At 45.0% G+C, this 13,219-nt stretch overlaps 11 protein-coding genes across 11 annotated transcripts; 8 read left to right on the forward strand and 3 right to left on the reverse strand.

The window, feature by feature from the left end:
* Positions 1-369: 369 nt before the first annotated feature.
* Positions 370-1,850, reverse strand: EAE98_006063 (uncharacterized protein; the record flags this gene model as incomplete). The annotated part of the gene is made up of 4 exons (XM_038953685.1): positions 370-1,272; positions 1,321-1,580; positions 1,632-1,727; positions 1,775-1,850. 4 exons carry the CDS (start codon positions 1,848-1,850, stop codon positions 370-372), a joined length of 1,335 nt encoding a protein of 444 aa, XP_038810080.1.
* Positions 1,851-3,657: 1,807 nt separating this feature from the next.
* Positions 3,658-4,011, reverse strand: EAE98_006064 (uncharacterized protein; the record flags this gene model as incomplete). Its single annotated transcript, XM_038953686.1, has 2 exons — positions 3,658-3,872; positions 3,903-4,011. The coding sequence occupies 2 exons, from the start codon at positions 4,009-4,011 to the stop codon at positions 3,658-3,660; spliced, it is 324 nt and encodes a 107-aa protein (XP_038810081.1).
* Positions 4,012-4,559: 548 nt separating this feature from the next.
* On the reverse strand, positions 4,560-5,036 carry EAE98_006065 (uncharacterized protein; the record flags this gene model as incomplete). The annotated part of the gene is made up of 2 exons (XM_038953687.1): positions 4,560-4,621; positions 4,670-5,036. 2 exons carry the CDS (start codon positions 5,034-5,036, stop codon positions 4,560-4,562), a joined length of 429 nt encoding a protein of 142 aa, XP_038810082.1.
* Positions 5,037-5,780: 744 nt separating this feature from the next.
* EAE98_006066 (uncharacterized protein) lies at positions 5,781-6,323 on the forward strand (the record flags this gene model as incomplete). The annotated part of the gene is made up of 1 exon (XM_038953688.1): positions 5,781-6,323. The coding sequence occupies one exon, from the start codon at positions 5,781-5,783 to the stop codon at positions 6,321-6,323; it is 543 nt and encodes a 180-aa protein (XP_038810083.1).
* Positions 6,324-6,747: 424 nt separating this feature from the next.
* On the forward strand, positions 6,748-7,767 carry EAE98_006067 (uncharacterized protein; the record flags this gene model as incomplete). Its single annotated transcript, XM_038953689.1, has 1 exon — positions 6,748-7,767. One exon carries the CDS (start codon positions 6,748-6,750, stop codon positions 7,765-7,767), a length of 1,020 nt encoding a protein of 339 aa, XP_038810084.1.
* A 532-nt stretch (positions 7,768-8,299) lies between these two features.
* Positions 8,300-8,966, forward strand: EAE98_006068 (uncharacterized protein; the record flags this gene model as incomplete). The annotated part of the gene is made up of 2 exons (XM_038953690.1): positions 8,300-8,372; positions 8,458-8,966. 2 exons carry the CDS (start codon positions 8,300-8,302, stop codon positions 8,964-8,966), a joined length of 582 nt encoding a protein of 193 aa, XP_038810085.1.
* A 278-nt stretch (positions 8,967-9,244) lies between these two features.
* Positions 9,245-9,676, forward strand: EAE98_006069 (uncharacterized protein; the record flags this gene model as incomplete). The annotated part of the gene is made up of 1 exon (XM_038953691.1): positions 9,245-9,676. The coding sequence occupies one exon, from the start codon at positions 9,245-9,247 to the stop codon at positions 9,674-9,676; it is 432 nt and encodes a 143-aa protein (XP_038810086.1).
* Positions 9,677-10,000: 324 nt separating this feature from the next.
* Positions 10,001-10,381, forward strand: EAE98_006070 (uncharacterized protein; the record flags this gene model as incomplete). Its single annotated transcript, XM_038953692.1, has 1 exon — positions 10,001-10,381. The coding sequence occupies one exon, from the start codon at positions 10,001-10,003 to the stop codon at positions 10,379-10,381; it is 381 nt and encodes a 126-aa protein (XP_038810087.1).
* A 441-nt stretch (positions 10,382-10,822) lies between these two features.
* EAE98_006071 (uncharacterized protein) lies at positions 10,823-11,279 on the forward strand (the record flags this gene model as incomplete). The annotated part of the gene is made up of 2 exons (XM_038953693.1): positions 10,823-11,139; positions 11,201-11,279. 2 exons carry the CDS (start codon positions 10,823-10,825, stop codon positions 11,277-11,279), a joined length of 396 nt encoding a protein of 131 aa, XP_038810088.1.
* A 522-nt stretch (positions 11,280-11,801) lies between these two features.
* On the forward strand, positions 11,802-12,309 carry EAE98_006072 (uncharacterized protein; the record flags this gene model as incomplete). The annotated part of the gene is made up of 2 exons (XM_038953694.1): positions 11,802-11,957; positions 12,025-12,309. The coding sequence occupies 2 exons, from the start codon at positions 11,802-11,804 to the stop codon at positions 12,307-12,309; spliced, it is 441 nt and encodes a 146-aa protein (XP_038810089.1).
* Positions 12,310-12,602: 293 nt separating this feature from the next.
* On the forward strand, positions 12,603-13,082 carry EAE98_006073 (uncharacterized protein; the record flags this gene model as incomplete). Its single annotated transcript, XM_038953695.1, has 1 exon — positions 12,603-13,082. One exon carries the CDS (start codon positions 12,603-12,605, stop codon positions 13,080-13,082), a length of 480 nt encoding a protein of 159 aa, XP_038810090.1.
* Positions 13,083-13,219: the final 137 nt, after the last annotated feature.

Genomic DNA, 13,219 nt, shown 5'->3' on the forward strand with positions numbered 1-13,219 from the left:
AGCACGTGTTTATAAGTCATCAAAACGCGTATGCCGATATTAAAATACCTTAGGAGTGTCCAAGAATTACAACGAGGTTGGCATTTACTTTGTAAAATTATAAGTCCGCGTCCATTTTATTTGACGATGCCAAATCTCAAAAGAAAAGCACAATAAGAACGTTGTTTTATTGATTTTCTGAGTTCTTCTCCAAGGTTCATGTAGACATCATTAGATAGGAACTTGTGGCGCGTAGCGGGGTGATTTGACGATGTGGTGAGTAACGACAGTGTGTAATTTTTATTACAGCTAAGAAAGCTATGTACAGTCCCACCTTACTCCCCTTTGTTTTTCTTCTCCTTGAATCTCTCTCAGGACCCCATTCCCACTTTATGGAACCGCTTTTGCGTTCAATGCAGCGGCGTGGTTGGTCACCAACGTGGTATATTCGCTTGTTCCATAATAAATCGTGTTTCCATCATCTGAAGTCTTGCCTGTTGAAAGAGTGTCGCCGTATTGCCAGTACATACTTCCAGCAGTTGCGGTGTCGAGGACGGTTCCTTGCCAAGGCAATTCATTGAGATGCGTAGGTGAGCCATATTCTTCCAACACTAATGGTTTACCAGCAGCAGCAGTTACATTAGCATGACTTGAGATCCAAGAAGATCCCCAGGAATCAACCTCTCCCCATGAACCAGGGTAAAGATGAATGGTAGCGAAATCGATTGTGGGAATAGCAAGGAGATCTGTGAACCATGTACCAGGGCTGGCAGTGAATGGGTAGGAAGTATCGTTTGCAACGGTGAGACCAAATCCTTCGTCCCCAACTGTTACCATGTGGTTGGGGTCGAGAGATTTGATATATTGAGAGATGCTGGTAGCCCAATTTGTGATGACTGAAGTAGCACATCCAGTACATCTAGGCTCGTTGGCAAGTTCCCAAGCGAAAACTGCGGTATTTGTCTTGTAGCGGGCTACTACTGCAGCAATATATGCTTTATATTGGGCTTGAGCTGCTGCGTTTGTGTACCAATCTGTCAATGAGATACCGTAGTATGTAGCATATGCTTGCATTCCGCCGTAATCATTCCAGTTGTTAACGAAATTGATGATGAGACTGATTCCATGAGCCTGAGCCGATTGCACGACATAGTCGAGACGTTGAAGGCCATTGGCACCGGTGTTAATCACAGGTGACTGTCCTGCTATGAACGATTGATACCAAACGCTACCAGAACCTTGTGCTGTTGTGACGTCATTGAAACCCCAGACGCGAAGCACTTTAAGACCAGACTATGACGGATTAGTAGTTGCTATATGATAAGGCATTATTATACTTACAGAAGCAAGATGAGACATAACCAAGTCAACATCTGCATTGTTGGTCAAGAAACCGCACCAATAACAATTTGTTCCTGCAAAGTATGTTTTCTTCCCATTGATCTGGAAAACAGTTCCTGCAGTTTTAGCATAACCAGTTATGGATGTAGCGGTGCTCGCTGGTGCAGCTGTAGTGCTTGTGCTTGAGGTGGTGCCTGGCTTGGTAGTTGATGTAGTTGATGTAGTGGCGGGTTTGGTGCTTGTAGTGAGAGTTGTGGATGCTGCGTACCACATTAGTGAACGCCAACGATTGTCTCCGGGAGATATCTAACCTGATCCTGGCATGCATTGAGAGTAGAATTCATTTGAATATACACATGTATATCCTGTTACGCAGGTTGTTGGTCCTGTCCAACCCTGCCCACCGCCTATCAATCATCAGCATGTATAAAGCTTTATCATTATAAGTACTAACACTTTGCATATCCGGCAGCTTGGCCTCTGACAAGAGCAACCGCACAAGAGGTGATGAGTGCAATTGATACTTTCATTCTGAAGACTTTTGATCAAATCTTTGATCGAAATACAATGGAATGAATGATACAGGCCAAGATGAAGGAATAGAGCAGAGCGATGATTTATGTAAATAACAAGACGGGGCGAAAGACTGACTTCGACCCACCCTAGACAGCGGTAGAAATGCGAAGGGAACAATTATATCCCGTCGGTCCGGAAATGAAGATTACGGTGCATACTAAATGCAAGAAAACGTTGTGACTGAAGGAAAATCATCGAATCTTCCGTATCAAGCAATGCTCGTGAAGAAAATCACGAGTACATGAAGCCATAGTTACTATTTTCGAGTACACGGAAGAACCTCTCTGTGACCACAAGAAGAGTACTGCATAAATTGATATTAATTTAATATAAGGTTTGTTCTTTCGTGTCAAGCCGCTGATTTGATTGATGGAGTCGAGTGGGTGGATCTCCACGACGTGGTGATTAGACGATCCATCTAGTTCCACAGGCTTTGCGGTACGATATCCGCAAGGCACATGCACGATTTCCACAAAATCTGGGGTAATGAACACCAATCGGCGTTCAAGGAAATTCTTCATACCCGTACCAAATCTTTCAAATTTAATTGTCACCAGATCGTAGGCATTGAACCGGAAGAATCAGCCGAAATAGTACAACGGACTTGTACCTTCCGTAATCTGTAATTAGCTAGTGTTCGGCTACTATTCCAAAACAAAACGCGTATTTCATGCAGAGATACACATCACCTGATGATATCTTCAAGTCTCAGAAACCTTACAGTGCATTATCTATGGATCCCAATGGATACGTAGGATAATATCTCTCCTGGGTCTCAGGAACGCAGAGAAATGCTGAGATAAAAATAGATATCATGCTGGCATGGTCTCTCGTCTGGATTTTTGTGAAGGTGTAAAATACCCAGATACACTTCTCCTGGTCGCAGCTATTCATCCTATCTTTTCGCTATTCGACATGTGATATCTGTCGAGCATGCAATCTTCCCTATTCTTACCATCTCCCGACCGAGCAACCGAGGAAGCAGGAGGGGCTGTAGATGGAAATAGCCCAGTACTAAGTCATACAAGACAATCGAAAACATGATGTTGCAGACAGCACTCGTTGTCTGTATGTGTGTATTCACGGTAACATTAAATGAAGCCTCTGGAATCGGTTTAGGAACGAAAGCAATACACATCAAAAAACCCCCGAGAAATAGAAATATAGTAGCGAATGCCGCATGAGATAATGTGCAATGCCATCTCAAAGGCATTTGAGTGTTTGAAGACGAGTAACTCAATAACCACTGTATTGCACATGTCTATAAGTAGTTTTCTTGTGCATCTAGAATTCCAAAATGAATGAGAGCGAAGGTCAATGTAGCAACCCAATCGTACACAAAAGCCCAGCAACTCGGGCCCAATGTAAGCACTGGCCATTCCCCTTGCCCAGGTATGAGCCGCACACCCCGCTTCAGACGTCGATCTCCTCGATCTCCTCTAGAACAATTCCCCCCTTTATATGATATAGGTCTAGGAAAGTAGATAGTCCAGAGCCCAAATTAAGATATAGCCGAAGATCGATAGAAGTGAGGCAATTGATCAAGACCTGGAAGCCGTGCCACTCGTTGCAGCTGCATTTCGATCGGGATTTGAGAAGAAGTATGATACGCTGATTCAAAAAGGAAAGCAGATCTCTTGAGCTTGTGAGCATCTGCTGCCGTCTATGAGTTTCAGTTGACCTATGGGATTGCGAGGCCGTCTACTCGTTCGCCAAGAAAAGCAAACACAGTATCGGAAAGTGGTCCATGTAGCATTCTTCCTATCTAAATCTCCTTTGTGGCATTTCATCCAGAGTTTTTAACTTCATTGTGATTGTTTTGTTCCCATAATTATCGTAGTTGTTGATATTTTGAAAGTTGGAAGACCTCAGAAAGATAAAATTGATCTTGTGGCCAAGTGCAAAGTCGGGCACCCTAAATGTTGTTCCGTTGGTCCGTGCTCGACCATCAAAACAACTAAAAGACCTCTGTAGCTCTGTAGACTAAACAACCAACAACTACTTACCTACTGCTGGAGAGTTCCATCTGGGAGTAGCAGTAAGTGCTACTTGACAAAACTGAACACCTTCAACCATTGAAGCATTCACATCTTCCACCTGTTCTTTGATGAACATCAGGAGTATCCATAATCATCACAGTGGTACACACCGCAGAACACAACAATCAATCTCCTCAATGCAACTATCTTTGGCTTTGTAGTTGTCTCACACATGCCTTACATCATTGTACTATGGCACAACGAATACATAATGACTCAAAGACTTTTTGGAGCTATTGTATTCGCACCAAGGTAAAAACAAGGAGAAGGACATGCATCTGAGGGGCGCGGAGGCAAGGTGTTGCACATGGCTCTTCAAGAACCATTCAAGTGGTGAAAATGAAGGGGAACTTCAATGATGGACAGGAAAAGCTTTCAGATCCAATTGCAAACTAAAGTCTGGCCCCGAAGTGCAATACCAGCCACTCGCAATGTGCCCCCAAACTTTCAAATATTTATCACTATTAGCCCCCACCTTTAGCCCCCACCTTTAGCCCCTTTTTCCAGTCCATAACATAATTGTAGTGCAAGTCCTCGACCTAAGCCTTCAACCAGTGTAGTCTTCGCTAGCCTTTGGTCATGCTAGCCTTCAGTCATTTGTCCCTGAGCCCCTAGTTCACGATCTCAATAAATTTCTTCCTGGCCATCCTCGTCGGTGTCTAAGGAGACTTTTGCTATTACTGTCTCTGTTCCTCGTCAGCCAAGTTCTTATCCTTTGATTTGTTTTCTCGTACCAGTAGCCAATTTCTTTCCTGCAACTTTCTTGTTCAACACGGGCACATTTTCTTCCGCCTTGATCGCGTTCTTCAATGAACGCTTCACGCCCCTCTTCCGACCCCTCGCGGGCGGTTCATCGTTGTTCGCAGCTTCCCCCATATCCTCATTATCCGGGCTCAACTGGCCGCTTTGTTCAGCCATCGAGGATATCCATCTCCTGAATCTATGATGGGCTGCATTCTTGTTGGCAACACCCATATCTGCAATTAAGCGATCATGGTCAAGCTTATTCCAGATTCCCCTGAACTCATCTGCGATATCAAATTGTTTGGATATAGCATTCCAAACAAGAGTGTTGTTGTCAATTCTCGGGTTGGGAGGCATGTTTGTGTTTGGAGTCAAGATGTCGAATCCGAGCTTGATGTTTCTTGTCGATATGGTATTGCCTTGCGGACAGTTCTTCAGATGCTTGACAGGTGGCGATTGGGAGAGTAGTCGTTTGATGGCAACTTGTCTCTATTTGTAGTGAGCCTTATGATTACCTACAAGCAGAAACATCTCCTACCAAAGAAAGGTTCTTAAGCTTTCTATGATCATTCGAATAAACACCATGGAAATTCGCGCCTGAAAAGACTTTTCCTTGTTGAGAAAGAAATGGTGCCTAAATAGTGAAACGCAACACTCGCCCATGAACCAGCGCTCTAGACAAAAGTATCTACCACCGGCTGCAAGTTTCAGTCATTCAGAATTATACCGGATAAACTTCCCATCAGACATGCGTGGAATCAATTCTCTTGATATTTCTTGAATCTAAAGTATTCAAGGAGTATCTATCCATGACCTCAATTCTCAAAGAGAAGGCTGATATCTAGTATTCTCTCATTTCCCAGTGCTGTTGCAATCTCAAGAAGGCCTGTGCGCTAGTTCACCACACATAAAATAGCCGAAGTTCTGATACTTCCACAAGCACCAAAACACCTCCAAAGAAAAACAAATATCGAAATATCTTCCGGCTCTTCGAATCATCGAGAATCTTAGATTGTCATCAATTGCAGTCTACGTGTTCGTCACCTCCTCCTTTAAGTCAATCGCACACGCACTTAACCCGAAATTTCACCCTCCAGAATCATGTCGGAAAAACCCCACCAAGCCAAGTTCACTCAGGCCGAAATCGAGCTATTGTGGGCGGTCATCGAGAAAGTTCCGAAGGAGCAGATCAACGCGTGCGTGGCTGGTAGCGTGGAGGCCGTGGCTCAAGATCTAGGAATCAGAAAGACAGCTGCTGAAAAGCGATGGTCCCGTCTCGCAATTAGAGTGCGCAAGGGAAAAGGGGCTGCCGAAAAGGGAGTTGTTGGCGCAGGCATTGCAGAGGGGACCGAAGCCGAAGCCAGTGGTGAGGATCAGGAGATTATCAAAAAGGACAATGGTGGAAAGCATGTTGGTGGCAAGGATGTCGGTGGAAAGGATGTCAAGGCACTCCGTGTCACACCCAAGCGTAATCACAAATCTCTTGTCAAGAACAAGGTCTCTAAGGACAAGGTTGTCAAGAAGAAGACTGTCACAAAGGACAAGCGTGGCAACAAGCGTGCCAAGGATGAGGTCACTGCTGAAACCAAAATCAAGGTAGAAGAATCCGACGAGGGTTTTGACGATGATGAGGCAGCTTTCTGACTAGATTTGGAAAATTCATACAGGTTGGGGCGTTTGGCTTGAAGGACGAAGCTAGGATGCCAGCGATAGCGAACTTGGGGAAAGGTTCTAGATAGGCATCACCTCCAACTTCCCATTTGTTTTTCTCGTAATCAATACAAACAGTGGCATTTGGCGCAAAGAAAACTCATCTGTAACTCATTATTCCGAATGTGATAGAATTCTGTCATCATCCATGCATGTATCCTTGTATGCGGGGACCATTGAAGCTACATCCGTTATCAATATTCCTTTTGTCTCATTGATTAGACAATTTTGCTAGAACAATCGAGGGGTTTTATTTCAAAAAAGTAAATTTTGCATCAAAATATTCAGACAATTGATCACGTAAAACTAAAGAAAGTTTAAGTTTCACTCGAGCTGGTTCTAGCTGCAGGTAACCGTGATGTATCAACTCGAACCTGCCGTTCGTAAATTAATCACATCCTCGTGTACATCCAAACGTCAACGGCATCTTCTCTCCGCCAAAGTGACACCCTCAACCTTGACTTTTGCATTCAACCAACTCGAACACGCAGTAATCATGTCGACCGACGCAGAAACCCAGAACATCAATCTCGTTCTTACAGCTCTCTTTAAACAAATCGATATTGGCGCACATGGTGCCATCAATTTCAAACGTCTAGCAGAAGATATGGGTGTCAATGGTCAGAATGCTGCTCGGCATCGCTTCCACCGATTCAAAAGATGTTTTACTAGAACTGATGGGGTACGTCCCACTCCTGCCGATGTCAACAACAACAATCTCGTTATGAGGGCCCTTTTCAAGCAAATCGAGATTGGCAGGATCGACTTCGCACGCTTGGCGCAAGACATGGGCGTTAATGGTCAAAATGCTGCGAGGCATAGGTGGATCCGGCTTTTGAATAGTTTTGGGATTAGCAGACCAAGCAGGGCGGGTGGAGATAATGGCGGAGATGACGAGAAGAAGCACAGAATAAAGTCTGGAAACAAAGATGGGGAAGAGGACAGAAAGGAGAGCGACGAAGCAGCAAATAGCCCCGTAAAAGTCGAAGCGAATACCAAAGCTACTAGATTAAGTCTGCCTGGCTCTCCACTAAAGTTTGAAATCAAAAGGGAGGGAACCGGTCTAGAGTCACCTAAGAAAATTGGCAAGAGAAAGATGGAGGACCCGGATGGAAATTTGACTGAAGAGAAAGAGGGGGCGAGGTTGATGCAAATGCCGGCGAGAAAATTTCTGAAGAGTGCGACGAAGAGTAGCAAAAAGAGAAAGAGTACTATACAGACGAGTGACGGTACCGGGGAAGGCTACAATGGGCATGGTCAAGATGAGGGGTTTGAGTCTGGATTTGAGGACATCGACTACACAAAAATTCCTGACAAGAAGAAGAGAAGGGGTGGAGTGGTCGACGAATACAGTGACGAGGAAGATTGGGAAGCTTAGATACAAGTTGAATTTCCACCGATCTGGCTTGACTTTGAGACTATTCCGGGTTTGGTGTTGTGGGTATCTTGCAGTATTTGAGAATGGGGTATGTGGTTTGGTATCGGGATGGATTTTGTTTGCGGAATTCGATTGGAATTCGTCTTTGCTGTGGACTTTGAAGCTTGATCTTAGAATACAGACATAATTCATGCCAGAAGGCAATTTCATGAACTTTTGGTGCATAACTGTGAAACCGAGTAGCCCGTGTATCCCCCGGGAGTATTCCTACTTCGTCTATTGGGATCAGCAAAAGAAATTCTTCTCTTTCGGTCTAGCTTCGTTCGAAAAACGGCAAAACACCACTATAAAGAGCTTGATGCCCATCAGCAGATATCTATTTCGTTTCGTAGACGAGAAGCTTCGGTAATTTCGTCAATCTCGATTTTGTCTTTCGAAAGCATTATCAACCTACTTAGTCCGTTCTTGAGAGAATCAAGCCTCTTAAATCGCACACAAGCATTTCAATACACAATCGATCTTATTTCTCAGGATGGCATCCATGGAAGAGAAGCTCCTCATGGGAGTGTTGACCCAAATCGAAGTTGGCCGCATTGATTACGAAGGTATACAGTTTCCCCCTCAATCATTCCCAAATCATCGTTCATTGCAAAATCATGCCATCAAAAGCTAACCTGACACTATCTACAGAGCTTGCAAACTACATCGGCGTGGCTACATCCAAGGCCGCTCGCTGCAGATGGGATCGCTACAAACAAAAACTTACAAAGGGGGCACCAACAATCACTCCGAAGAAGGCAGCTGGAGTCGGCAAGAAAATTGGATTAGTCTCACCAAAGAAGGCAGGAGGTAGTCCGAAGAAGAACAACCACGGAAGTTCCAAGAAGTCACGCGGTCGAATCAAGGAAGAGAGCGACGAAGAGGAAGAGGAATTAGACATAGACGAGGACGAGGAAATGGATTACGACAAAAATGCTCCGGATCTCGGTGTCAAAATGGAAGAGCCAGTCACACCATCACGCAGGTTGCCGTCCCGACGAGCAAGGGTTACGAAGTTTGTGGAAGAGACTAGTGATGCAGAGGATGAGCAGGAAGAGGAGGATGGGGAGGTGCATGTTGGCGCGGAAGTTGAAGGAATGAAAGATTTGGCTGTCAAGGATGAAGATGATGGAGGATATCAGAATGAGGACGAGGCGTAGGCTATGTGAGAATGTGATAGATATTTTTCAGGTCAACTAGGTAACAGCCGGGGACGCGGGAAACAAATGGAATACTTGCAGGCTTCGAAAAGCAAACCTTCACGCTTCTTCTTCTAATGTCCAATCTTTGCATATCTAATCCATTCATAGAATTTACAGTAGAACTCAATTAGTATATTAACGTCTATTTCTCTGTGCAATAAGTGTCAGAACACAACCAAACCAATTCTTTTCCACAGAGCACAAAGTCACTTCAACACTTCCCAATACCACCCACAATGAACGACAACGACAAACAAATTATGATTGGAGTCCTCCAACAGATCGACAGAGTCGATTTCAAAGCCCTCGCCCAATCTCTCCACCCCGAGCTAGAACCTGCAGAAATCACCCGAGCCATGGTTGAGAGTCTTCGAATACGCTGGAAAGGCCTGAAGCAACGACATGGAATCGAGCCTCCTCCTACCAGCCCCAACGTCTCGCCGAAGAAAGAAGCAAACAGAGCTGTCAATAGAGCTGGCAATGGAAGTGGGAGAGGTAGAAAGCGAAAGGTCAACATCGAAGACAACGACGAGTCTGAACCCCCGAGCCCGACGAAAAGGAAAGACAAAGGACAGGGAAAGGCAGTTGTGAAGTTGGAGATCAGCGATAAAAGGGACAAAGCGTTTGAGGATGCTATCTTTGCTTATGGTCCCGATGATGAGGCTTGAGATAATGGCTTGCTGGGATTTAGATTGTGCAGGGCTGAAGCCTAAGCTGGAAGGAGTCGTGCATATATTGGTGGTTGGTGGCTGACAGGGGATTGTCTGTGCTCTGCATAAGGGGCGGATATGCGAGGCAAAGAAATCATATTGCTAGATTGTTCTGGGGTATGGGGTGAATTATTCATTTTTTACAAGCACTTGGAAAATGTGATAGACAGTATTTAATTGTGTGAAATGCCTTTGCGATAGTATAATTCTCAAGCAATTTCATCCCAATCTCGAGAACCACACATCAACCACACAAATTCCACCACGCGAAATTCCATCATCATGCCACCCCAACCAATAGAACATAAATTCAAGATTCTTATGGCTGCAATGTCGCAGTTCTCAAGTAACGACAAAGAACTTTTTCCAGTTCCCAACTACACCGTTCTCGCAGAACAACTCGGATTGCCTAGCTATGCATCTGCGCAAGGAGTATGGAAACGACTCACGGACGAACTCAAAGAGGGAGCGAAGGGAGATCTCAAGATTCGGGATCCGGAAGCAGACAAAAAGAAGAAGTATAGTCCTGCCCAGCAATACGAAGAAAAGTCTCCGGTCAAAAAACGAGCAGCCGAGGAATCGGACAACATGGCAAACGAGCCTGAGTCCTCCCCTACCAAACGATCGAAAGTCAATGTCGGCAAACGCGCCGCCAGAAAATGAACCACCAAAGCAGGAAGCGAATCGAAAGGAGAAGTTATAAGGTCGGAGCCCGGCTGGGTGAAGCTGGTACCCGGATAACGAGGCTTGAGTCTGCGCATGGTATTAAGCAATGGAAGACTACAGAAAGTGGGGGTGTCGGAGAATTGTATCGATGGTCAGACTTTCTTGGAAAAGGAAGTGCATGACTAGACCAGTCTAGTTAGTATCAAATGCAAGCATCTGGACCCATGCAGACCTACATGGACAACTGAAGAACTATTTGTGAGACTTTCTGACATCTGAGATGCAGTATATTAATTGTGTAGGATCCTAGATGTTAGCTCATTATTTCCAATCTCATTTTCAACTCCACGTCCCTTAATACCATACTTCTCCTCCGATTCCACAACAACAACATCCGACAACAAACCCTCAAATCAAATTAGCACAAGATACCTCAATATGCCTGCAAGTCCAAGTGTCGACGACCTCAAAATGCTCATTGCAGTCCTGGTACAATTCGCCCCTGAGAACAAACCCCTTCCCTCACCTGACCACTTGAGATTGGCAGAAGCCATTGGCCTTCGCGACCGGGTAATTTCTAAAAATAGATGGTCTAATCTCATGAAGAAGTTCAGAGATGGAGATTTTGGAGATATGGGGGATCTTATCGCTTCGAGGGAACCTAATGAAGCTGCGGCAAGGAAGCGACCAGTAGTCGAGGTACCAGTTGAGGGGTATATGGACGAGTCCGCGCCTTCTCCTACCAAGAAAGTCAAGTAGGTTCTTAACGTCTGTTCTCATTTCTCAAGTGAAGCATGCTAATCTCATCGTATACAGAGGTGCCCAGAAAGCGGGAAAAGGAAAAGGCAAGCAAAAGAAAGCTGTCAAGGAGGAGATTGGTGAGGATGAGGTCTGAGACTATGCGGAAAGGAGACAGACGGGAGGATGGGCGTACAGTCACTTGGTGTGCTGCGAGGAATCCCATGATGGGTTAATGCATTTCGGATAGCAAGCATGGAGTTAGTCAATGAATCATGATTGAACAGCCGTCGAAGATCTTTATAGAATGTCTTATTTGAGTGTGAAGTTCTCTAGGAATGATAATCAAGAGAAACTAGAGACAGCGAGGGTTGCGCCCAATAGTGAACATTCAAGCACGCAAAGATGCGTAAAGTCATTCGAGAGAGCCTCGATCTATCTATATGGTACTAGCTCCTTCTAGTCTAGTACTATCCGAACCGATCTCTTCGCGAGTCTCTTACCCTGTAAATTTCCTATCACCTTTCGGTTCGATATTTCCGCACAATCCCACAAACATACATCCACGTTCATACAATTGTCATCAACAATTTCCTCCAACGAACAATTTTGCACGCCCACACAAACTTCTTTCGAACCCAAGCTAATTCAACCATACTATCCAATTAAATCTACAAGGATGCCACCAAAGTCCCAAACCCCCTTGACCGATAAAGAAAAATGTTATACCGCGGTATTTAGTCAAATTGTCTCGGAGGGCAAAGTTCCCAAGTTGAACTATGACAAGCTCGCTGAAGATCTGGGTCTTCCGACACCCGATGCGGCTCGCATTCGTGTAAGTTTTCTCTCCCTTTCAATTTCACACTCTTACTATGGTCAATTACTGATGTCTCCTTTACTAGTGGGGTCGTATGGTAACAATGATAAAAAATGGTACAGTTGGAGAGTTAAAGATCGCTAGTACTGGCAAAGCACAAAAGCGCAACAAGGAAGAGGCTGGCATCGAAGATGAAATTGAGGGCATGGACGACGTCGCTTCTCCTACTAAGAAGCAGAAGCACCTAGCTCCTCGCAAGAAGGCTGGTGGCGCTGGTAGAAAGGCGGAGAAGGAGATGAAAGAGGAGAGATTCATGAACGGAGGAGAAGGCTCTGGATTTGATGTCCCTGATGACTCTGATTTGGTTTAAACATAATGCAGGGTCTTAAAGGATGAAGTCTACTAGAGTTTCGGGGTCATCATTGAGACAGTTGGGAACTGCATGGAATCTTCAGGAAGTCAACATAATCAGCTGACGAATTGATCAATGAAACACCTGAAGTTAACTCTCTAATGAATTTTGCTTTACTATTTGAATGACTGTGAGAATAAATCTATGCAAGATAGTCCTAAGCATCTATCAACCCACACCCTACGATAACCTATTACATAAATCCACTAAAGATACATTTCCGCATCCACAGCACAGCAAAAAGTAGCGCTATGACACGCAGCGACAATACCCAGCTTCTTATCGCGGTCTTCAAGCAATGGCAATATGCTCGTATAGATACAAATAAGCTAGGGGAAGATCTCGGTATCAATGGCGGCGCTGCAGGTATGCGTCTGTTTCGACTTAAAGCGAGGCTCCGTACTGGAGAAGGGCCAACAATCGCGGATATAGCACTCCTTACCGCCATCATAAATCAGGAAAGGCTTTTACCTAGACTCGATTATACGCTGCTTGGTGCAGATCTCGAAATCAACCCTAGAGCTGCAGCCATGCGTTGGTGGAGGTACAAGGTGCGTCCGGAGGGGGATGCTAGGATAGTCCAACAGCAAGAGAGAGAGAGAGATAATCCACGAAGCGACCCAGCCGAAAACCAGATTGCTTCGGAGAAAGGAACAAATAGCACAGAGTCAGGGGTTTTTGGATGGCCGTACAATGAGAGGGGCTGGCCGGACGATGCTTGGGAGGCTTAAGATCTTTGCAGGGATTCAGAGCCACATGGAACTCGGTCTCTGAATGCTGGAGTAGGGGTCTTTCAAATAGGCAGTCGCATGTATGCATAAAGAATCAACTGGAGCTCAGATTTACATTCGACGATTACTTATTGAGA

The sequence above is a fragment of the Botrytis deweyae genome, assembly GCF_014898535.1.
Source record: "Botrytis deweyae strain B1 chromosome Unknown BDEW_012, whole genome shotgun sequence".
Taxonomy (NCBI): domain Eukaryota; kingdom Fungi; phylum Ascomycota; class Leotiomycetes; order Helotiales; family Sclerotiniaceae; genus Botrytis; species Botrytis deweyae.